Genomic DNA, 25,829 nt, shown 5'->3' on the forward strand with positions numbered 1-25,829 from the left:
CCATAGAGTCACTCAACGTGGTCCAGTTGATCGACCTTCCTAAGGTCTATGCTTCATGTGTCTTGATTAAGAAATCATTCTCTATCTCAAAATCACAAAAGTATTTACTTATATTTTCTCCTAAACTTTAGAAAACTTTTGCCACTCACATTTAAGATTTTCACCCATCTGGAACTGGATCTCTATCAACACCATCACAAAAATCAATTTTATTTTAGCCGTATAACAACCGATTTGTCCCATCCCCACTCCCTGACGAGGCCCACTCTGACTTCAGCAACCCCCTGCCGTCTATCTGGGCCTGTGGAGCTGTGCTGCCAGTTCCTCTCATGCCCTTCGGGCCCACCAGCCCGCCCCGCACCAACACCGCTCTGTCCTCACCACTGCTGTTTGGGAGGATGAGAACCTTCCCTGACAAACCAGGGGGCCATCTTTCTCAGGAATAACTTGCTTACTCCTGACCCTCTGTTCTTCAGTTTGATTTATAGAATCAGCTCAAGTTCCTCAGAGACCTGCTGGGAGTCTGAATGGCATTTTATTGAACTTATAATTAATTCACAGAGAAATGACTCAATGATATTGTTGATATTTCAATTCATGAACACAGTACTTTTCACAATTTATCTGCTTTCTCTTGGTAACTTTCAATAAAGTTTTGTAATGATCTCCATACAGGTTTTGCACATCTTCTGTGAAATATATTCCTAAGTATTCACTGCTATTGTACAAGGTGTTTGCTTGTGGCTGGTGTATAGATCTACAAATGATTCTTGTATATCGGTTATAACCAATAATCACCACCTTGCTAAACCCTCAACATTTCTCACAATTTGCTTGTAGATCTGGGTTTTTTTGTTTTTGCTTTTGTAAAACAACATGTGATCTGTAAATGACAGCTTTCTTCCTTTGGAATGCATCTAACTTGATTTCTTTTTCTTTTATGCATTGTCTAGGACCTGTATTTCACTGCTGTAAGAGAAGCAATGGTTTTAGGCTTTTGTCTTGTTCCTGATTTTAACATGTATGGATCTAACACTTCATTAGTTAAAATTATGTTTGCTCTATAGGTTTCTGTAGTTACCATTTGTCAGGCTAAAGTACAGTAGTCCCCCTTTATCTATGTGGTTTTGATTTCCAAGATTTCAGTTACCTGTAGTCAACCATAGTCAGAAAATATTACATAGAAAATTTCAGAAATAAACAATTTATGTTTTAAATTGCCCCAACTTAGATTACAGTATAATGTTGTTAATCTCTTTCCTGTGCCTAATTTACAGATTAAATTTTATCATAGGTATGTATGTATAGGGAAAAAACAGCATATATAGGGTTCTATAAGTGGTTTTAGGCATCCAATGGGGGTCTTAGAACATATACGCCATGGATAAGGGGGGATGGCTATACATTTCTAGTTTGCTAAAAGGTTTTATCTTTTTAAAATAGTAAATGGTTATTTAATTCTTTTTTAGTTTTTTGTATTGTTGACAAAATTACATGGTTTTTCTCCTTTAATCTGTTAACCGTCAACTATATTTGTATATTTTCTCAAGTTAGATCACTTTATTATTCCTAGGAAACACCCAATTTGCTATGGTGTCATTTTTTCTTCTACTCAGAGGAATTTGGTTTACTGATATTTTGTTTAGCATTCTTATTTCTACACTTACGAGAATGGGCTCTAATTTTCCTTTCAAGTAGAATCCTTGTCTGGTTTTGGTATCCTTATTTTATTGGCCTCACAAAATGATTTGGGAATATAACCTTCTATTCTCTTTAAAGTTTGACAGCACACTCTGTAATATCCTTTGGGCTTGGTGATTTTGGGTGTGTGTGTATGTGCATGGTGGTTATGTGATTTTTAAGTGAGAATATCTTAAAATACCATTCCAATATCTTTAATAATTCAGACTTTTACCTCTTCTCAAGTGAGTTTGGTAAATTTTGATTTTCTAGGAATTAGTCCATTTATTCTTTGTGTTTACATTTGTTTTCGTAGGATTCTCTTCTTAGCATTTTAATGTCTGCTCATCTGTGATTAAGTTTTTTAAACTTTTTTTCATTTAAAAGATCGATCTCACAATAGTAATTTCTATTAGTGAAAAAAGACAAAATTTTGACTCTGATGAACTTCTCTGTTGTATATTTAACTTTCATTAATTTTTCCCTTTCTTTCTGCTTTGTTGTTTGTCCTACTCCTTAGTTTTTATATTTATCTATTAGCTTGCTTCATTTCTAGTACAACATTTAAAGATACATATTTTTTTCACGATATCGGTTTCACTGCATTCCACAAGTGTTGGTATGTGGAATTTTCACTTTTGTTGCCTTTAAAAGTATAATCAAAGGCAACCTACTTTGTGGGAGACTATATTTGCAAATGATATATCTGATAAGGGGTTAATATTCAAAACAGATAAATACCTCATACAACCCAACACCAAAAAAAAAATTCAATTTAAAAATGGGCAGAGGACCTGAATAGACATTTCTCCAAAGGAGACACACAGATGACCAAAAGACACATGAAAAGATGCTCAATATCACTAATCATCATGGAAATGCAAGTCAAAACCATAATGAGATACCACTTCACACCAGTCAGAATGGCCACCATCCAAAAGACAGTAACAAGTGTTGGCGAGGATGTGGAGAAAAGGGAACCTTCACATACTGCCAGTGGGACTGCAAATTGGTGTAGCCACTATGCAAAGCAGTATGGAGGTTTCTCAAAAAACTAGAAAGAGAAACAGCATATGACTTAGCAATTCCATTTCTAGGAATTTACCCAAAGAAAACAAATTCACTGATCTAAAAAGATACATTAACTCTTATGCTCACTGCAGCACCATTTACAAAAGCCAAGATATGGCAACGGCCTAAATGTCCCTAGACAATGAATGGATAAAGAACATGTGATGTATAGATATATAATGGGATATCACTCAGCCATAAAAAAGAATGAAATTTTGCCATTTGCGGCATCATGGATAGACCTAGAGGGTATTATGCTAAATGAAATAAGCTAGAGAAAGACAAATACCACATGATTTCACATATATGTAGATCTAAACAACAAAGCAAACAACTAAACAAAACTGAAATACACTCATAAACACAGAGAACAGACTGGTGATTGCCACAAGGGAAGAGGGTGGGTGATGGGTTAGATAGGTGAAGGGGGATGAAAAAAGTAGTGAGAGTGTCGATATCTTGATTTGGGTGATGGTTACATGAGTGTATATACATGTCAGAACACATCAAGCTGTACACTAAGATTTGTGCATTTCACTGTATGTACCTCAGTGTAAAAAAAGTATGTTCAAATTTTCATTGTGATTTCATCTTTAATATGTATTTCAATACGTGTGATTTAAAACTTCCACACAATGGAGATTTTTTTTCCTTATATTTATTTTCATTTATATTGCAGTCCAACATGATACCAATTATTTGAAATGTATTGAAATATACATAGTAAATGGTCAACTTTGTAAATGACCTACATATACTTGAAAAGCATATGAATTCTTTAATTATTGGGTACATGGCTCCTATAGTAGACTTAGTCAAGTTTGTTAATTGTATTGTTCAAATAATCTAAGTCTTTCCTCGTTTTTTTGCGTTTGACCTATCAACACTTAGAATCTCTCATGATGATACTAAATTTGTTTATTTCTCTCTATATTTCTATCAATTTCTGAAGTTATTTTATAAGGTATATATAATTTTAGGTTTATCTCTTCCTGGTGATTTGAACCTTTGCCATTCTGCAGTAATACTCTTTATTCCTAGTAATGCTTTTACCCCTTAATTCTGATCCTATTGATTTGGCTATGCCAGGATTCTTTTAGTTAGTGTTTTCCTAATGTAATTTTTTCCATTCCTTTACTTTCTGTGTCCTTCTACATTAGATGCCTCTTGTAAAAAGCATGTAACTGGATGTCTAAAAAATCCCATCCAACTAAGTCTTTCAACTGACATTTAGTCCGTTTATATTCATTGTGATTACTGCTGTATCTGGATTTATTTCAACCTATTCTTTGTGGGTGTGTGTATCCCACTTTTCATGCCTCACTCCCCCTGCCTCCTTTTGATTGATTTTAGATTTAGTTTTTTGGTTTTTCCTCTATTTTTTTTAACTTCCCTACTAATATGGGAGTGGTACAGTCTGTTTCTAACTTGTAGTACTTACCCTAGATATTTTAAATATTAACGGATAACTTAAAGTTTTAACATATTATTTAACTCACACTCCTTTAGACTAACTCTTATTATCCCTCAACTTACCTGCTATTTTTGCCCAGTAAACTTTCTAAAACTTGAAGTTTAAAACTTACCAACTCGCTATGCTCACCACTTTTCTCTTCTCATTATTCATCCTGTCAAACTTGCTCCTGGGGCCAACTGCCTTCCTACTTAGGGACACGCCTTAGAAATTCCTTTAGTGAATGCCAGTGGGTGGTTAACTCAGTTTTTGATTATTTGAATATATACTTATAGGGTCTTTATTCTTAAAATATAGTTTTTTTGGGTACAGAATTCTAGGTTGAGAGTTAATTTCTTTCAGCACCTTGAAGATAGTATTCCATTATCATCTTGCTGCCATTGCTGATGTTGAGAGGTTTACAGTCAGTCAGTAACTGACCCTAGGAAGGTGATAGGACTTTTCTTTCTGTTTGTTAAGATTTTCCTCTTTATCTTAGGTGTCCTCTAGTTGCCTATATTGTGTCTGGATATGGAATTCTTTTAACTCTGCTTTTTAAGAAAAATCTGTGGATTTATGTATTTCCCTAGTTTTGGAAAATTCTTGGCTGTTGTTTCTTCAAAAATTGCCTCTCCTCCATTCTCTCTTTCTGACATTTCAATTAGAGGTACACTAGGCCTTATATCTTCCACATCGTCCATCTCTGTCACGTTTTCTAACTGCTTTACTCTCTGTGCTGCACTCTGGAGAATTTCTAATGCTCTGTCTTTCAATTCTGTAATTTTCTCTCAGCTATGTCTAAACATGCTGTCTAGCTTACATGCTCAATTCATTCCAATGATTATATTTTCTATTAAAACTTCCATTAAAAAAAATATGTCTGGTCATTTTTGATTATCTCGCGTTTCTTGCTCGTGTTTGTGATTTCTTCATAATTTCTTTGAATATGTCATTTGGAGCTATTTTAGAGTTTGTGTTTAACAATTCCATATCTGACGGCGTTGTGGGTCTAAGTCTGTTATTTGTTGTTCCTGTTGTTCTCACACACGGTTTGGTGATTTTGGCTTTTGCTCCTCATACTCACGCTCTCAGCCTCTGGGCCCAAATGATCTTAAACTTGGAGCCCAAGGTGGTACTAATTTCTCCCCAGGAAGGATTTGCATTTGCTTCTGTTGAGATCCTGGGAATGCCTCCAACATGAGATCACTTTACCCTTTAATGTTCAGCGAGCCCATCCTGCCTACTCCTCAAGGCATTCCGCTGTAGTAGGTGTTGATACACTAACCTCTGGCACACTTACTTTCTTTTAAATGTGCTCACCAGGACCACTCTGGTGTAAATCTCCCCACTTTCTTTCTTTAGAGAGTAAGCGGGTTGATCTTTACAGATTTTTCTTAAAATTTAAGTCATTGCTAGATTCCCAAGAACTTCTATTTTCTGTTCTAGATCTAACTGTTTTGTAATGGGATAGTCCTTTAGCATATCTGCTTTGTCCGACTGCAGCAGGAGTCAACCAGCAGTGTAATTTCAAACCTTCAATATGGTAAGTGATTTGTCTTGAAAGTTAACATGGTAAAAGAACAATACTGCCAATAAGTGTAAGTACATTTTAAGTTTGAAGGTTGCACAAAGCTAGCAAAGAGGGTCAGGCTAGAAGGAAAGGTGATATCTAAAAAGCCACAAGGTACTTTATAAGCTAAAAGAAATATTTGCAAACATATCATATCCAAAAATAAATTCATGAGAAACATGAATAGAAAGCCATTTACCAATCAGATATCATGATGAACTTACAGCTCAGTTTTGAAAAATAACAAAATCATCTTCATTTAAAGCACTTACTTTATGTGGGGTTGCAACCCTGGCTGCTCTTCATAGTCTTCTATGAGGAAAGGCAGACTTTTAGCCCAGTGGTCTTTAAAGCTTCCCGGCAGATCCACATCAATGTTGTATTCCGTAAGTGGAGTATCAAGGTGTGCATGAAGATATCGAGAATACTCTGCAGATAGGAAATGAGGTCTGACACACCCAAATATTGCTAAAGAAACATTACAGCTAGCTGCCATACAAATAATTTGTAATGAAGTGTTAATTATGAGAATTCTAAATGGAGTAAGTCACTATTATATGACAATTGGAGGAACCTGCCACTGACTTTAGTGACCCAGATCAGATACAGACAAGCTAGCCAATCTGGGTCCACTTTTGGCTAAATTTTAACTACCTTTCCATGAACACCACCAAGGACCTCACTTTTCAAATCAGTCTAAAAATCCAAGTGAAGTGTTAGAGCCTGGCTCTCTGTCAACTAACAGATCAACTATGTGGATGATTCCATCAACTGACCAACCAACTGCTGCTTATCTCTAGCGAAGCAATGTAAGAAACAACCAGGACATGGAGCGCCCCTCCTTCCATCTGGAGTTTACAAGCCCACATTCTCCTCTAAACCAGGAGAGAAGAGGGCATTCTAAATCAGAGTGCAGAGCTGTGTTGTCCAATAGGCAGCTCCTAGCCACCTGGCTACTGAGTACTGAAAATGCAGCTGGTGTGAGTGAGAAACTGAATTTTAGATTTTATTTAATCTTAATTAACTTAAACTTAAAAACTGATATTTGATATAATTATTAGTAAACTTCAGTATGTTTGGAATAGCTTGCATATATGAATTTACTTTTTCCATTTTAAATTACGAAATCTAACTTCAAATCAAGTATTTCCAATGAAAATTTAGCAGCCAAACTGAGATGTACTGTGTATAAAATATACACCAAATTTCAAAGGCTTAGGACAAAAAATGATGTAAAATATATATTGAATAGTGCTTTCATATTAATTATAGGTTGAACTAATACTGGGAATATACTGAGTTAAACCAAGTATAGTACATAAATTAACTCTACCTGCTTGTTCTTGCTTTTTTAATGTGGTTAGTAGAAATGTGAAGTCACATATGCAGCCTGCGATTTCTTTCAGAGGGACAGTATTGGTACAGAAGGCCGATGATGACAAAGGAAGGGAAAGAAATGAAAGTAGACTTGGGCTTTCTATGAAAAACAAAACTATCTTTATGCTTGGCACAGGAAGGGTAAGACTATGACTCAAAAAAAGGATGACTTAACGATTTGCCTTCTTCCTCCTCCCAGTTTAATTTCTCCAAAATCTGTGAGAATCGTGGTATGAAGGAATGACAGAGCAGAGAGGCCAGGTCACACTTAACAGTAAAAACCACCTAAAAGCTTCCCTGCCCGCCGTTCCTATGTGAGGGCGAGATGTGATGAGTCATGTATACCCAAGTGACTGTCACATTCAGTTCACAATGTGTCTTTTTGAATTGAGTAAAATTTTTTAACTTTAGAAAGAAAAAATGTAGGGAATAGTAGGAAAAGTACTGGGCTGGCTGTTAGTAGGCATGGACTCAATCTAGTCCAGATATGGCCCTTAACCAAGGGGTGTTACCAACAAGTTACGTAGCTTCTTTGAGACCCAACTGTCTCCTGTGGAATGGACGAGACAATCAGCATGATTTGTACAGCTTTGAGCATGAAAATTCAATGATTCTGCAATTTGCCGACTTACCTCGGAGATATTTCACTTTAAGATACTCTGGGCTTGCCTTCTGGCCTGGGAGGGGATCATTGAGCATAACTTTAGTTTGTGCTTTTATGCCCTCATAAAACTGTCCCATTGCAACATGGCTGAGTCCTTTCATGTACTGGCACACCTCATTGTATGGCTCCAGCTGCAGACACCGCTGAGGCATTGAAGGAGAAAATGCTGTGTTAGTATCAGTACAGTTAAAGATACCTGTGAAGTGCTGGATTCTTTATTCTGGGATTAGAGGAGTTTTCCATCCGGGTTCAATCAGACCAAATGCACACTCTGTACGTTAGTCTACTGAACAAAGCAATGGTGTTTTTTCTTTCTTTTTGCTGAAGTATAAGACCTATTCTTGGCCCCACCCTTTTTTTTATTAAGGTATCATTGATATACAATCTTATGGTTTCACATGAGCCACATTATGGTTATTACATTCACCCATATTATCGAGTCCCCCCACATACCCCATTGCAGTCATTGTCCATCAGTGTAGTCAGATGCTATAGAGTCACTACTTGTCCTCTCTGTGCTATACTGCCTTCCCCGTGAACCCCCACAACCATGCATACTGATCATAATGCCCCTAAATCCCCTTCTCCCTCCCTCCCCACCCTCTGTCCCTTTGGTAACTGCTAGTCCCTTCTTGGGGTCTGTGAGTCTGCTGCTGTTTTGTTCCTTCAGGTTTGCTTTGTTGTTATACTCCAGAGATGAGTGACCTGGCCCCTTTATTCACTCACTAAACCCTGTTGAAGAATAATCCAAGAACTCCAGGTACAGTGCTTCTCACATATGGTGCTCACCTTGAAATTTTTAAGGGCTTCCTGTAAGCTGCCATGGTGGTAAAGCATCATTCCCCGGAGCTGGAGCGTCTGGACATGATTTTGGTTAAGCAACAGTGCCTTTTGAAAGCTCTCGGTGGCTGCTTCAAAATTACCCAGTTCTCTAGGTATTTAACAACAGTTATGAACATAGTACAGACACTTTAGTAAGGATATGGTTCAATATTCATAGAAGACACCTTGAAATGAGTATTCCCTTTTTTATTTTACCGCTTCATAACTCCACAGGCTTTGACACATCACATCCCACTTACTTTTTTCTAAACCTTACCAGATTATAGAATAACCACAGAGCCCTTGAAATTCTTTGGGGAAAACTAATTTATTGATTTCCAAAAGCAAGTGCTTACTGAGCTCTCTCTCCCCAGTTCATGATGAGCTCCAACCCCTAAAAAACTGTGTGTAAATTTTAGTATTTGGATATGAACATACATTTCTCCTTTGGTAAAAAGTATGTAAGTTACAACCATACAGAGATTTATCATTCTGAATCAAATTCATAGCCTATTGTATTTTTTTTCTGTCACTGAAGTCACTTCACTTAAAATCTACTAAATCATTATGTAACTTGAAATTCTAAAAAACAGCAGCATATTTTAGAATTGTGATTATTTCAGAGTGGAAATGACTTACTGACCAGCCTTCTTTCATATGTATAAAATTTTTACAAAAAAAACCCCATACATCAATTTTCCATAAATAATGATTATTAAAAAAAATATAATAGCCGCTTACATTTATATAGCATGCTATTTACTAGGTACTTTCTAATCTTTTTTCAATTTATATTCCCAACAATTTTGTGGAACAGGAAGGATAAATATCATTCCTTAAACCCAAAACTAATCCAAACACACTTTCTTCAAGTTAACAAAGAAAGCTTCTCCAATTACCGATTCAATCAGGTAAGTAAACTCTTGAATTAATCCTTCCCAAATAAGGTAACTAAAGAGAGTTTTGAAGGGGATCTCGGTTATTGCCTTTCTTTTCTATAAGTTTCTAAGTGAGAACCCTGGGGCTCAGAGAAGTTGAGGACCCACAACTGTAGAGGAGCATTCCAGGCCTGGAACCAAATCTCCTGACTCCTAAATCATGGGTCCCTTGCCTCATACCATGCCGTCCTGTTCAGGTCTGAGTGGAACATTTTTTTGAAAGTCAAAAATCAGAATAGCTCTACTGGTCAGAGTGATGCATGGAGTGAGGAGGGCATGGCTACTCCATGATAATTGTAACTCTGGGTCACTTTATTCTAGGAATCTTCAGAAGGATCATAGTGATATGTAAATTAACTTTAGTGATCGTCCAAACAAGCAGGAGCATGTATCACTCAACAGCTCTTAATGCCAACATTCAAAACAATAACCCCTGAGGGACTGACATTTTCTAGACCAATATATACAAACTGAAGTTGTTATAGAGATAATAATATGCATCCTGATATCCTGACACATGGTTCCTTCTGTATTTCAGAGAAGACCTAAACAAGTATGTAAAAGCCTATGCGATTAAGAATGACCACCTCTCTGGGTGAAGGAATTTCTTTTTAAGGCTATCTTGTCTCCCCACACTCCCTCCTACCCCAACTATCAGAACTCTACTTACCTATAGGCCTGCCCCAGACTTTTATACGCATCAATAAAATCAACTTTCTGCTTCAAAGCTTCTTTGAAGGATTCAATAGCTTCCTATAATAAGTATATAGAAAATTAGTGTAATGGTCTGTTAAAATTGAGTTTCACTTATATATCACTAAAGGACATAAATATACATGGCCTCTGAGTGATTTTTTAAAAAAAATAGGAGTACTTAAAAAAAAGAGAGGTAGAAGGTACAACAAACTATGAGTCAGGAGGATTTAATTTCCACAGTAAACAAATGCATTACTATGAACAATAACAGAGCCTTAGAAGTTGCTCCTTCCAAAACAGGGAAACAGCATCTATCTATTTCATTAGGAGTTTACTAATGATATCATCTTCTTATTACTATCATTTCCTTAAGTAATAAAGGCCCTGCGGGGCAAAAGTAAGCCTAAAACCTGTGTAAAATAATTCAAAATGATCATGACTAGCAGCATTTAAGGTTGAACCAACCAAAGAGACAAAAAAGGAGCCTCAGTTTGAGGTCGTTAATGAAACAAGTAACAAGGCTCCCGGATCAGCTCTCTGAAGGATTCTCATGAGCTGCTTGGGAAAAGAAACAGCAAGACAAAATAAAACAGAGACCTTAACATGGGGGGCGTTTGGGCACAGCCTCGCTGGCACACCTCCAGGTCTGCGGCTCAGGGAGTGAAAGCCAGAAGGCACTGTGCTTCAGGGAGCGGCCCTGGGAAACAGCGCACCTGGCCGCCTGGGATGCTGGGAAAACGGTTCATAACATGCGCCATTCTGTTTCAGGATAAACATCCTAGGCTTGAACCGGGACAGAATGAGCTTTTCATTATGACTTGATTATTTACTGCAATAAAAATTTATGAAGACATTTTACACATTCCCAACGAAAAGACTTATCTTACTTAATGGCTACAAGCAGATTTAGATCTCTAATAGCTTTAATGAGAGACTTTAAAGCTTCTGTGATAGATCATTTCACACCTGATTAGATTGTTCATAATGGAAAACTACCAAAGATGGCATATGGTAGGCACTCAATAAATATTTAATGATTTGGCAGGCACTGAAATTAGTTACACAAAAGCAGTACGATCCTAATTTTTTTCAAAAAGTCATGCATCCCCTGCTTCTTGATTTTCTTTGAGGATACCGGCAGGGCAAGAGAGGCTGGCTTTCAGACTCTTCCAAGGCGACAGTGAGAAATGCATCAAAGAACGCCACTGGCTACTGTTTGGTAGAAAGATAAGAATGGATAAATTTGAACATTTAAGAGATATTGAGGACCCATCTTCATTAGGCGTCCTGCCATGGTACAGTCTTGAGCTTTTAGGATTTTTACAACTACGTTTTCAATTCAACAAACATGTATCAAGTGCCTACTATGTACCAGGGACAGTGTGAGGTAGAGGACACAAGGATGAGCAAGTCATTATCTCTGCCCCCTAAGAACTCAGTCTAGTTAAAAGCCAATTATGTAGCCAGGTTATTAGAATACAAACTAAGAGCTACAATAGAGAGACAAGGAAAAGTCTCCAGGAATAAAGAGAAAGGAACAAATAACTGAGCCTGGGGACACAAGGAGAGGCTCCACAGAGGGACCATGGGGCTGGGGCTTACGGGGTGAACAGGAATTCGTGAAGAATGAGTGTCTTGTGCGGGGCAGGGCTCCTGCACAGCGGCACAGAGTGGTCGGAAATGGAGGGGGTAGGTGGAGCGGTGGGGGTGCGGGGTGCTCAGGACAGGGGAGGCCAGGCCAGTGTGGCAAGCTGGTGGGTGTGTGGGCCTCTACCATGCTCTGCAGTCTGGGTGCTGCCCTGCAGGCAGTGAGAACTGGGGGGAATGTGAGCAGGTGTGCAACTTCACAAACTACTCTTCAGAGACGACTACCACTGCAACAGAGAGGACGGCTGGAGAGCGGGGCGTGAAGCCCGCGTGGGGGTCCAGGCAAGAGATAATGAGAGCTCAGATTGAGAGAGTCTCTGGGGAGAGAAAAGAAGGGTCAAGTTCAGGAGACATTTTTAAAGGCAAACTACGACAGAATTTGGTGGCTGTTTGGGTCCAGGGGATAAGGGAAAAGAGGGGGTAAAAGCTTTTAAGCTGAAGAGCCTGGGTGGAAGGCAGAGCATTAACCAATGTAAGGAAGTAGGGAGGAAGGGCAGCGGCGGGGCGGCGGGGGCTCGGCCTGGGGTGTTCGTGGACGTCTTGTGGAGACGTCTGCTGCCCACTGCACTTACAGCATGCTGGCACGCCACAGTTCTTCAAAGTCTGATCCCTCTTCAGCTTTTAAGCCTTTGGTTTCGGGGTTCCTGTCTAATCACTGCACAGCTCTCTACCTCATTCTGCCAAAAGGGGGACACAGCAGAATCACGATTTTAAGCCATTGGGAACCAAGAAACTACGTTCGAGTGAATCAGCCTCTAAGCACGTGGCCTGGCTCTGAAGTGGTTTGGTAGTGAGGGCGTCTCCACTTCAGCCGCCTTGCTAGCAGAGGCAGCCATCACTCGGGGGCTGCTCAGCATGACTAACAATCTCAGGCAGCTCTCAAAGTAAAGGCTGATAAAAACATGTGCTAGGAATGCACAATTTTTGAAATATCCTTACACCATAGATAAAACAGAATTCAATAGGAAAGTTTTTACTGTTTTATCCCCCTCTAGGAAAACCCCAAATGCCTGATACATCTACTGAATTGGACAGTCGTGCAACTTGTCATATAACAGTGCCTAATATATTTCTAATGCATTATATCATGAAGTAAATGAGCGAATCACCCACTTCATTAGTCCCTAAATTGCTCCAACCTGGAGAGACCACCTTTAGGATACAAAGAAAGCTCAAACTCATTGGTCCATTATGTACTCTGTTTCTATAGTTCACAAGAGAAATAAAGATATCTAAACTAAATTCATTAATTTAATTAAGGCATTTCACCACTGACTCAGTTTTCCAATCTGTGTAACTGGGGCACCCTCTGCTCCTTCTATACTTCATGGGATGGGGATGCCGTTGGGGTGAGTGAGACAATACGTGAACACTCAGATCTCCTCGGACAGCAGATCTATAAAAATGCAAAGAAAAAGTTCCCATCCATCACACATGCTGATGCTGTGCTCATGGGCACGGTGCCAAGCCAAGGACCAAATAATCTGGTGAGACTGGTTCACTGAGGGGCTTCTACTGCGCAGAGAATGAAGGCACTCTTTATAGGTTCTCATTGTGTAGATTTGGAGGAAACCAAACTGAAATTTAGTCCTGGTTCAACTGGTGGTTAGTCTCTATTAAAGCTCTTTTCTGAAAAATCCTCATTTCTGAGTAACACCAAGAGCCTGGGCCACATTCCTAAACCTGGCTTTAGAGTTCAAAGTGAAATCCTTTGTTTACATTTGTTTACTTTAAAACAATTTTTATGTATTTAAATATTTTTAACCTCTTAATACTAATGATTGGTCTTTTGGGTTTAAATCTTCTCTCTCCTCCAGGGAGACACTTTGCAAATAGTACTGCAATTCTGAATTTTTTTACTTAAGGTGACCCGGAGAAGATGAGAGGAATAGAGGGCAGATACAAAATAAACCCAAAAAGCCCATCTGGTAGCTGCCTGAAGCACAATTTAAATCACGGCTCCCAAAGCCTGGAGCCGCCATGTGAAGCCTGAGGCAAGAGAGGCGTCCTTGTTAGAACCACCTTCCCTGTACTAGGCAGGAAGGATCTGAGGCGTGTGATGTCAGATTTGCAAAATTCTTTTTGGTTTGGTTTTCAGTGGATGGGAGTTATTTTTTAGAGGCTATGGAATTAAATTTTCACATGTAAAAGAATCTGTAATACCTGATTCACATTTACAGTTTGTAAAGTACTTTCCACGCGCATTACATTTAATCCTCACAGTCACTTTGGAGGCAGAGTAGAAGCATCTCTACTTGACAGACACGGAGGAGAAGCTGACAGAGTTTAAGTACTTGTCCGGTCAAAAGATTTGGAGTGAGGGCTCAGGTCAACTCCAAATCCAGTGTTCTGTCCTTGAAATTCATTTATTCCACTAATATTTATTGAGTACCTACTATGTGACAGGCACTGCCCATAACACTAAGGTTTTATAGCTTGAGGCCTTATTTTTTTAAATATGTATTTTTGTGGATTTATTTTTTGTTTCACATAAACAAATGTTACCACACACTCTCAAAAAAAAGCATCACAGAAAAAGTGATCATAGAATGTTTAGCCAAAATAGATCTTGTGTTGTAGTTGACCCATTAGTAGATCCCAGAGGAGCAGCTATACAGCATTCAGATTTGAATTTAACAGCAGCTTCTTTTAGTTCCCTAGTTGTATTTTTTTCCAATTCTTGCTGCATCTTGAACAAGTATGTCTCCATTCTGTTACTTGAAGTTTGTTTGCTGAGGTGAGAAAACATTAAATATTCTCATGAAGTAAAGTCTATTGAGCAATAAATGTCAACAGATTCCAACATAAGTCAGCTCCAGCCCTGGCCTCACAGTAAGAGAGCTGAGTGAAGATGTGCTCTGTTTCTTTCCAGAAAGTGTGGTATTGATCTCTGCTAGCAGCTCATAAGTCTCATTTAGTCTAGGTGCAGATGACCTGGTAAACTTTAATTCCTCTAGGTAGAGCTGTTTATATTTTTCCAAGTTAGTTTTAATAGAATTTTCTTGAGAAGTTTTTTTGGAGAGTTCAGATTCTACGTCTTTAATTCTGAGTTCCATTTGCCCTCAGAATGAAGCATTATCAGTCGCTGTCAACTGCTCTAACGTCTCTTGCGGTGCTGGTTCTACTCAACTTCTGTATTTATTTACTGTCTTCTTTAAGTACCAGGTTTTACCTTGCACACTAATATGGCAATGTGATGCACCCGCAAGCAGAGCCTCTGACCTAGGCGGTCATACTAAGGTGTCACCCCATTGTCGCTGCAGTTCTCTCACAACTACTTCTGGTTTTCTTTTCTTATTTTCTCCTTGATTCATTCTTTCTTTCAGATGACGACAATCACTGACTAATTCTTTGTTTTTTCCTATTAACATACAACGTTTTTGTATTCAGTTTGAAGTTCTTTTACAGATTCTTGGAACTGGTTTAGGATGTTAAACAGGGCCTTTTTATTGTCTTCAGCCTCATTCTGAGTGTCATCCAGTTGCTGTCGGAGCGACTCATTTTCACGTTGTAGTTGAGATGATCTCTCTTTTAAGGACTCCTGCTTTCTGATGTATTTATTCAGTTTATCTTGTTTGATACTTGTGTTCAATTTTCTTTTGACACTGCGGGTAGTTGCATTCACTTCCATCAGGCCTTTCCTCTGATGTAATCTGTAAGTCTTGTTCGTTATTGCACTGTGGGCTCCTCGGCTTTCTGCGCTGACACTCGGTGCCATCCAGCCTGAGGCCTTTTTAAAGGTGAACCCTCTTCCCACCCTCCAAATGTGTGTGTGTGCGTGCGTGCGTGCGTGTGTGTGTGTGTGTGAACGCATGTTCTTTTGTCTGAAATTCTTCTCAGCTTTTTAATTCAGGTTAGGTACAACCTTCTCCAGGAGGGCTCTCCAGGCCTCCTGCTCAGGACGAAGCATTTCCACCTGCACAGGCTCACTGTGCAGCTCTTTGAGAGCCTGTCTCGCATCAGGCAGTTCATGTGTGCCCTGGACTAGAGCACCTCCTAAGTCCCAAGCCGTGGGCCCCGAGTCGGCACCAGGAGGTCCAGACCCCACGCCAGCTCTCCACGGAGTCTGACCCACCCCTGTTCCCGGCATAGGGCGCACGTGCTGCGCGGCAGGTTCTCGGCGTTCCCTGGGAGAAGTCAGAGTCCAGGGCAGGGTCACTCCATCCCTGCCCCACTCCAGAGGCAGCCTGGATGGCGCCTTTCCCGAGTCCCTCACCTCCTCCTCCCAGTGGCAGCCTTCAAGCCACAGTGACTTGGTCATTGCAGAAATGCCCCACAGGCTCCTGAGGGCTTCAGGGGAGCCCCTAAGTCACCACCTAACCTGGACCCTGCCAGCGTCTCCTTGTCAGTCTCTCCGTCCCTCACATCCTCAGGGCTGTCAAGCCACAGTCCACTTCCTAAATGACAGATTTGGCCTCAACTATTCATCCCCCCCACCTCCCCTGGGTCTAGATTCTATACCTTCTCTGGGCCTACAAATTAAAGTCAAAATGCATAGCACAGTACTCTAGACTTCCTAGGACCTCCGTCAGCCAGCTCTCCAGCCCCACTTCCCCAGACTGAAGCCTGACCACCAGCTGCCCCTGGAGTGGGCCGATGTCCATGCTCTGTGTCAGCACTCAGGCTGCAGGCTTCCCTTCCTCTCGGCCCCAAGTGCCTGCCCTCCCCCAGACCCACTCTGCCTTCAAGGCCCAGGACAAAGTCCACTTGTCCTCTGGAACCTCCTCTAACTCCCTAGTTTAAACAATCTTTCTTATCTTTGTTTCCAAAGCACCTTGCTACAATACTTTCTTTAGTGCATTTACTATATGATCAATTACATGTGGAAATAAACCTCTGTAAATGGTATCCTTTGTAAGTGTAAAGAATATTTCTCCCTCTTCCTGACTTTTCTGCTCTCCTCCTGTGCTTTCCTCCAATTACCTACCAAATAGTAGGAGCTCAATAAATATGCTGATTCAAACTACTTCCATTTTAAAATAAGCCAGTGAGACAGACACTTGAGATGCCATTTTAAAACATGCCAAACTAAATTCCACTAAAGTCTTCCCAACCACAAAAGAAAGGCAGAATCGCTCCATTGTGCACAGATCGTACAGCACGTTCACCTTCAAGAGTCCTCTGTGAAAGAAAGTTAGACCTTTGTATAGCATAGCTGTGGGCTGGTTTTTGTTCAGCTCTAGGGACTGCTGAAAGTCTTCATGGGCTGTTGCATAATCCTACAAAAAGGAGTGAAAAACAACAAAATAGTATTTATTAGATATTTGGACATTTCCTACTTTTGATTGGTAGAAAACAAAAGTCCTAATTCATCCTGTGCCTGTTTTCTTTGGCTCTAGAGGAAACATTTCATAACCATATACATTAGTTGAATGCTTATACTGTTTGTTTAAGTAGTTGATTTTCTTAGGAAATTGACAGGAAAAACTCAGAAAGGTTTAACTGAAGTATACTATCTCAACCACAAAAAGATTTTTTTAAAAACTGTTAAATTCATCATCTGTTAGTACACTAGAAAAGACGTAAGAAAACCCAAAATGGGTATCAGTATTCATGCAATCGATTACTACAATTATTTTCTGATACTAGCATTTTATTATATGGAATACTTCTAAAATAATTATGTAATTCATCAACTTTAAAATGCATTATGCTAAGACTTTAAAAATATTTTCCTTAGCAATAGAAATTGTTATCAAAATTACTGTAAACCCACAAAATAACTGTGGTAATCATAAATACCACTATCATGATAAAAGACAATCTTCTTAGATTTGGGTCACTTACATAGAGAAGCTACAGTCTGGGAACCAGTTAGTTCAGGTGATGGCTCTTCGGTTGTGATACCCAAAGAGATGCAAATTGTACCTCCAAATTTAATAATCATATTGGTCACAATGCTTGCCTCCCTATGCTGACATTTGCAAGAAAGGCCAAAGAATAATCGAAGAACAAAATTTCTCTTCTATTTCTCCCTCTCTCTCTTTTTTCCCCAGTCCAGAATTAGTTATTGCTGACAGCTCAATCAAGAAAATGTTTTTGGTACTCAATATTTCTGTACTAGGTTCAATTTCAGCTAAAGAAAATGCTTTTATAATTGTCTCACATCACAAGAATATTATACAGCCCCAAACCCAAACCTACCAAATAGCACAGCTTTCTGAAGTACAAGGAAAAGTGAAATCTTTACCACCATGAAAGCAAATGTTTCAAGGCAAAAATAACTCACCTCTGATATGAAGTATAAGGTCCCCCGGTGCCTATACAACCGTGCTGAAGGCTGGAGCTGAATAGCTTTAGTGAGATCATTCACTGCTTCATTAATTCGTCCCAGAGGGGACAGAATCTATAAATCCAAAAATGTAATCAGGGAAGAACAATTCCAAAGGCCAACCTTAAAACTGCCAAAACATCTCTGACTTCCCCATTCCAGTTCCCCACACTCCACTCACAGCATCACTCTCTAGGCAGACTAGGCTCCTTTACCCCACGTACTGCGCAGTGAGGCCCCAAGGCCATGAGTGGGGCCCATCTGGGGGGAGGCTGTGAAGCCATCAGGCAGCAATTGCTTTGTCACTGCTTCACATTCTGGACTCTTAACAGGTGTTACTTTTCCTGAAATGTGACCATTTTTCTCAACCTATCCTTTACATTTCAAGGCAAAATTTGTCATGTCAAAATTGTTCTGAAAGATAACTTTGAATCATTAAAATACAGAGATTATTAGGCACAGATTAGAGTCCTCCATGGCCTGTAGCCATGCCCTCTGTGCATCAGTGCTGAGAGACAATTTCTAAAATTCCAGGTGTTTTGTAAGCCCTTTTGTGTTAACTCTCAACTCCTCAGTCATGATCTGCAAAGTAGTAGCAAAAACATCTGCAAGCGTGTCTGGAGAGCTCTTTCAATCCAGCAGTTGGTAGTGTTCAGGCAACAGTGACAATACAGAAGACAATTCAGAACGCAGAAGTACACCAGAAAAGACATAAGAAAACCCAAAATGTGTATCAGTATTCATGCAATCAAGCTCAAGCATTTTATCCCAAACAAATGTCCTCAAATTAGGGTTAATTTTGTTCTCATAAGTAGGCCATTTCCATCAGGTTCTCCTATTCTGCAGGAACTTCAAATCAGCACAAGAGGTTGGATTCAGGCAGGCACATCACCGATCACAAGAACAACAGCTCAGAAAGAGGAAAGAAATAGAATATCTGCCTGAGAATTCAAAAAGCATAGTGGTCTGGGTTTATATTTTGCAAGGGACAACATCCCTACCTAGATGCATATTGAATTATCACATCCCAGCACAATAATCAGTACATACAACAATGACCTGGGTAACTAACAATGGTTAAATTATGCTATAGACAACCTTAAGAGAGTATGAAAGTGAAAGTTTTCTCATAAAATAATTTCTGACATATATAAGTGGTAGGCTATAATTTAGTTGGAAAAAATCACTATGTAGAGAGACTTGCCAGAATGATGATGCCAGAAAAGAGGAATGATACTATGAACAGTTAAAATAGTTGAAAAGTACTTTTCTGATTACCAATCTCATTTTGGGGTACACAATTAGCTTTTTATTAAATACACAAATATTTAAAAGTTGCTAAATAAGTCTTCCTAAGCACACCTAATTCATGCTTTGTTATAACATTGTAACATCACATCACAGTAGTGGAGGCAAAAGGTATGAGCACCCCTCTTACCAAGTCAGCCACCTGGGCTCACACTAAATACCAAGGCCCTCCTGCAGTAATGGACAAACCAGTCACTGAACCCTTGGGGTTATAAACCAAAATTGGCAAGAGATAAGGAATTCTATCATTAATTGAAAAAGAACTGTATTCGGAAAGCCAAATCCCCAATAAAACATAAAATGCACTTTAAACAACTGAACCATAGTGTGGAGACCAAAAACATCACAAATACGGTTTTCAAATTACTGAAAGTGTTTCCTTACTTGCTAAGTTTTCTCCCCTAAAAGGGTGCGGGGGAAAGGGAAGTCATTTTTTCCTGTATTCAACTATGAGATCCCAGTGGGTCAGATGATTAAAGTCAAGTTTTCTTCAGACTGAGTACATTAACATTAATTCTAAAGCACTTAACATGGTCAAATGTGTAGTAAAACAAACAGCACATGAAACCTAGATGACTGTTATTTTATGAACATGGTACAATGAACACATTTCATTTAAAAGTATTGCAGGGAGCACCACTGCACACACTCCTCTGACGTGAACACCTTGTTCAATTCTCTTCTCTGATTCTCCACCTTGTGCCCAAGACATGGGATCTGACAGGCTCCAGCACCATCTTCCTGAGGCCCCTGCACACTCCCCACACCTGTCCCTGCCAGCTTCTCCCAGAGCCCAGCAGGCCCTACCTTTCTGCTCCTGACTAAGCATCTCTTAGTGTTCACCGGCACAAATATTACCTGGTGTTCCCACCACATGTTACCTCTCTGTCTCCACCTCAAGTCAGAAGTTCCTCCAAAGCTTGGTTATAGTTGCTCTTATCTTATCTATGTCTCTATGTAGACAGGTATAGCTCAAAAGAATTACATATAAGCATGCACGCACATACACACACACACATATACACACGGACTTCTAATGGCTCTAAATTTCATTTTGCCCATACTATCATATAGTTTTGCAAAAGTATGTCACATATACAGTAAAACATCATGTGTGATATATTTTTCTAATGAACACTGACAGTAGTACACATCATGACCACATATTTTCAAACTAAATATTACTAATATACGTTAAAATCATAAGTATCGCTTGGCCCACAGTTCTCTAGTGATCTCAGTCATGTTTAAAGGCATTAAGTACCTATGGAGAGAAACACAATAGGTATATGGGAGCCTTAAAATCTGTAAGTAATAAAATAATAGGAAAAAAATATAATACAATAATGACAGAGGGGAAAAAGAAAACCACACTCACTTCTGCTCGCTGCTCAAATACCTCTGGACGATCTGGTTCCAAAGTAATTACTCGGCTCAGTTCGAACAGAGCAAGCTCAGCATTCTTAATATCCTTGAAAAGGCATTAGCTTAGTATGAGATGTACTGTGACTCAAACCAGGTGGAACAGATTTTCTGAAAAAACTAATAATTTAGTAATGATATAACTACTTATTTAGAAATAAATATGAACTTAGCTTCTGTATAAGAGATCTGCCCAGTTCCATGAATCATTTCACAGTTACTTGACTCACTCAAATCTACCTCCCCATCAATACCATGTTGGACCTGGCTGGCTGCCTATTACAAGTTCCACAGATGGTAGGATATTTTCTAAATTTAACCCATTTAAACACCGAGTCAACGAACTTCATGGGGCGAGTATGTGGATACCAGCGTGAAATGATGCTGACTAGTGGCAATGCAGGAAGAGAAAGGGCCAAGTCAGTGTGAGCCCCAAATCCCTGGGCCTCTACACCTACACTCTAGGAAGTCTAGGTACGTTTTAAAACCTACATGTTACTTTTACATTAAAAATGCATTACAGATACAAGCACATTTCACATCAAGACATAAAATTAAAAGAGATGAGAGTTAGGAAGAAGCAGCTTATCTCTGACGGGACAACTTCTGTCATTTACTGACACCCTGAAAGTAGATAGGGTCATTTATTGATGCTGTGAATGTAACACTATTTTCTTCCTAAACACCTGTCATTACCAAATCTGAGTTTGTCCTCAGCCCTCTATGTCTCAGGAGTATACAAAAATGTCACATAAAATTGCCCCAATAGGCCCCTTACCTGATCAGTACAATGTTTTGAATTGGCGAAGATACAAAAGTAATGTTTCTCCCTCAAACTGCAACCTCATTTGAATATTTTAACAATAGAAAAAGTTTACATAGCACATTCCAGACTGAAAATTTGGAGATCTGGATCTTAGAGCATTTCATTATTACTATAGAATCTAAGGCAAGTCTTCATTTGTATTCACAACAGTGCCTCTGAGCAAAATACTATAAACTTCCTACATTCTTCAGAGAAATAAGGGGAATAAGCTACAAAGATACACCTATCTGAGGTAAGTGTAATACACGAGAATTAAAATAAATTTACAAAAAAACTTTTGTTCTTTTACTCAACCTTCAAAAACTGCATAGGGAACTCAAGTGCTAAGTCCTACTGCACTACCCTGTCTTTGCTTTTACCAATGAATATTTCTTAAGAATTCAGTGAAGCTGTCAGGCTTTTCTTGGTCTACGTCTAGTTCATCGTGAAATAAAGTTTAGGCTGGCAAAGGTTGGCCTTTTGGAGCAGAAAGGATGGCAAAGGTGACTTCCAGAAGGCCTGGGTAGAAATTCCCAGTCCACCACACTTCCTAGCCACTTGAACTTGGGCCAATCTCTGTCGCCATCTTCCCATTTGTGAACTGGCAGGGCACACCACACGCTCTGGCAGCGGGCAGCTCTGCGGGCACCCTGTCCGTGGCATGCCACAGGGCACTACGGCAAGTGTTAACTATTCCATACTCACATGTAGTCCCTTCTTTCCATAGGCTATCCCTCGGCCATAAATTGCACTAACCAGATCAGGCTCCTCCTAGTCAGACCAAAACAGAAACACGTCAAAAACTATAAACAAAACAAAAAAACATCAGTTTCTGCTTAAAGCATGTTAACGCCACGAGTGACACGCGCTACTTTATGCTGCCACCACTCCTGAGTTGATAATAAATACCCGGCTGGAAAAGTCTGTATTCTTAAATCTCATTTGAATGAGTCACATTACAGGGGATTTGCATGAAAAATGTAATAAAGAGAGCCAATATTACTGAGCTCTGTGCTAATTTCTTTCACAGTCACCTTACTTAAAATGTAATCGTCTAGAGAACGCTGATTGGCAGCATCGATAATGACGGCTCACAGCGGAGATGGAGGCTCCGAGAGGCGAAGGGTTAGAAGGAAAGGACTGCACAATGTTGTCTTCCTAGCTTGCCTCCTTTCATAGGAAGAGCCCCTCGGTGCCGGTGCGGTGAGGACCAGGAGGGGCCCCACTCAACAGCCGGGGATCCGTGCAGGCCTTCACACCAACGGGTCAGAACAAGAACCTGCTCCCAGGCAGCGAGGTGCCCCACCTCTCAGCCCCAAGGGCACAGCATCTGTGGCCCTGCCCCCCAGGCCCACACACAGGTCGGTGGGATGAACGGTCCCACTTGCTGAGTGAAATGCCCCTCTCCACATGGAGCCTCTGCACTTTCTACCTCTTCCCTGACTCCTTCCCTATACATTTAAGAAAGAGAAGCAAGCAGCCTCTGGCTGTAAGGTGAACTCTGGACACTGCTGGAGAATTTAACAGGACTGAACAAGACAAGGCACTATGAAGACGGAGCTATTGTTTAGGTTCAAATCTGGGAGATGGTGTCTGCCATACCGCAAACAGACACATCAGCTTCAACGAGAAAACGGGAAAAAATAAAGAATATGCCATATGTTGCAAAACAAAAAAGGTTACTTTAAACAGAATGAGGCACATTTCTTATCAGGTGACACAGACGAATCGGCACACCCTTGGCTACCACCCTGCAGGCAGACTGACTCATAGTGTGTGGAAAACTGGAAAAATTCAGGTAAATAATTACAGATTTCTAGCTTCTCTTGAAAAATCAAAAAAATCCAACAATGGCCCACATTTTGGCATTCTCACATGAAAAAAACAAACAAACAGAACATTAGGGCTAAGTGCCGGCTGCCTCTGGAGATTAGGGGTTAGATTCATCAGTTTACCACAGGCCCACCCCTCTCTTCCGCATTATCAGGTCACCTGGGCCCATCTGGGTCCGGCTCCATAGAGCTCTGAATCTAAGATTTTTAACTTCTATGTGACTGGCATGAAAGGTGTCCGTGCTACTTGCTAAACAGAAAAAAAGTTCAAGTTGTAGAATAACAGAGGAATATTAGTTACTTCTTAAGAAAAAAAAAAAAGTCTATATGTGTGGGTTGGTATGCGCCCAGAAAAAATGTTCTCCAAAATACTAATCCTCGTTACAGAGTAATTTTCTTTTGGGATGGAATTACTAGATATGTCGCCCTTCTACTTAATGCACTCATGTATTCCTTTTGTTTAAAACAAACATATATATATTTATAATCAGAAAAAAAAGTTTTAAGTAATGTGTACTATGGAAAATAACAAATTTTTGTTACAAACAAAAAATTTAAATGAATACATAGAAAATCTATTATAAATTATAGAAAAATGAAGAAAACCACAAAAAGGAAAGTCAAGGGCAGCCTTTGACCCTGCCACCCAGAGATGACACTTTCAACATTTAAGTATCCTTCCTGACTCACAGACAGGCAGAGTAAGTCAGAGGGACAGGGACATAGGTACGGAGGAAGGGGAGGAGCCAAAAAAAACTGTTACCTGTTGATGAATTAAAATTAAGGAATTAAGGAATTAAATAAGACTGTCTTTGGATTTTTCCATAACACCACCACCTGCCAGAAGCTAGAGCAGTCAGCGGACAGCACCGCAGCCAGGCTGGGGTGGGCGCAGAGAGCCCACCCCGTGATGACAAGCTTCGGGAGGAAGACCCTGCTCTCAGATTCACAACAACTCAGGATTATCTACTATCTGAGAAGCTTTTCTCCCAAAACTGAGAAAAATTTTATACCAGACGACCAAGAGGTGAATCAGGAAAAGGTGTATTTAAGTAAGTGGTTATCCCACTGAAGGGCCCAGCACCCCCATATGCCTGGGGCCAGACCAGCCACTCCAAGAATCCTCATGGCCCCACCAACATGTCTACTGATAAAATCCTGGAAGTTCCACCTCCGAAATACAGCTGGTGTCTCTGCCTTCTGACCCATCAGCCACTTTCCCCGTCCCAAGCCTCCCTCTCTCACTTAGGCTCCTGTAATTGCCATAACCATTTTCCTGTTTTTCCCACCTAGTCTCTAGACTTCACTGAGTTATCTAACGGGGATGTCTGGTCACGTCACTATCCTGGCTGAAATCATTCACTGGCTCCCCGACACCTACAACAGCAACAATCAACATGTGTACTCTAACCCATGGCAAAAATATTTTACACTGTAACATTGTTATTTTTTACATATGTACATAACATACACACATACATACATACATGTATCAGAAACAAGTTTCACTAAATCATACCTAGCCTTACTATACACAATGTAATCTTATATTTCTTAGTCTAATATATTTCATGTTTTTAAAAATGCTGGCCTTGACTTGCCAATTAATTTCAGGCCCGAAGAAAGGGTAACACCTCACAGTTTGACAAGGAGGTAACACCTAAATGCCTTTGCAGAAAATACTGATCATCTTCCTGCCTTACTGCTCAGCACCTCCTTCCATTCTCCCACTCACAATTCATACTCTGGAAGTCAGCATTACTCAACAGCTCCCTAGATGCAGCATGCTCTCCCACCCTCGGCGTGTTTGCAAATGCTCTCCCATCTGCGAAGCACCCCCTCACTGCCCCCATGCCCAAGAAAGTCCTCTATTCCTGAAGTCTCAGCTCAAACACTGCCTCTTCTCTAACTCCTTCCTGACTCCCTCAGAAAGTAAATATGCTCCTTTTCCTCAACCTTATTTAGTATGTTGTATGGACAGTAGTCATTTATTCACCAGATATTTACTCAGGGCCAGCTATCAGCCACGTCTGGTTCCATGTACTGGAATGCCACAGTAAGCACAAACCAACACAGAAGGGAAAGATTCTTGCCTTCTTGGAGCACAGCCAAAAGAATCACAAATGTAAGGTTACAAGCTCAGTAAGTGCCAGAGTAGTAAATGTCGATTCTAGAAAATGCATGAAGACCTAGACAAGGTTAGGAAGGCTTCCTGAAGGAAGAGATACCTGGGCTGAGATCTGTAGGGGGCGGGGGAATCCCAGAGGGGCTGG

The 25,829-nt window shown here is 40.0% G+C and overlaps 1 protein-coding gene across 9 annotated transcripts in view; it reads right to left on the reverse strand.

Annotated features, from left to right (window-relative positions):
* Nucleotides 1–25,829, reverse strand: part of TTC13 (tetratricopeptide repeat domain 13) — an 86,388-nt gene that overhangs the window by 19,942 nt on the left and 40,617 nt on the right. For 4 of the 9 annotated variants that reach the window (XR_012124369.1, XR_005062027.2, XM_037020913.2 and 1 more), the window contains exons 5-12: nucleotides 22,430–22,495; nucleotides 20,876–20,968; nucleotides 18,148–18,264; nucleotides 17,027–17,137; nucleotides 10,246–10,328; nucleotides 8,605–8,746; nucleotides 7,784–7,958; nucleotides 6,047–6,203 (exon numbers count right to left, since the gene is read on the reverse strand). Coding sequence is in view for 7 of the 9 variants with exons in the window: in XM_037020913.2 (XP_036876808.2) it covers nucleotides 6,047–6,203; nucleotides 7,784–7,958; nucleotides 8,605–8,746; nucleotides 10,246–10,328; nucleotides 17,027–17,137; nucleotides 18,148–18,264; nucleotides 20,876–20,968; nucleotides 22,430–22,495 (944 nt within the window). In the remaining 2 variants the exon portion in view is untranslated. The remainder of the gene's footprint in view (nucleotides 1–6,046; nucleotides 6,204–7,783; nucleotides 7,959–8,604; nucleotides 8,747–10,245; nucleotides 10,329–17,026; nucleotides 17,138–18,147; nucleotides 18,265–20,875; nucleotides 20,969–22,429; nucleotides 22,496–25,829) is intronic. The other 5 variants (XM_037020918.2, XM_037020917.2, XM_037020916.2 and 2 more) reach the window with 2 other exon arrangements.

The sequence above is a fragment of the Manis javanica genome, chromosome 13 (genome assembly GCF_040802235.1).
Source record: "Manis javanica isolate MJ-LG chromosome 13, MJ_LKY, whole genome shotgun sequence".
NCBI classification, from domain to species: domain Eukaryota; kingdom Metazoa; phylum Chordata; class Mammalia; order Pholidota; family Manidae; genus Manis; species Manis javanica.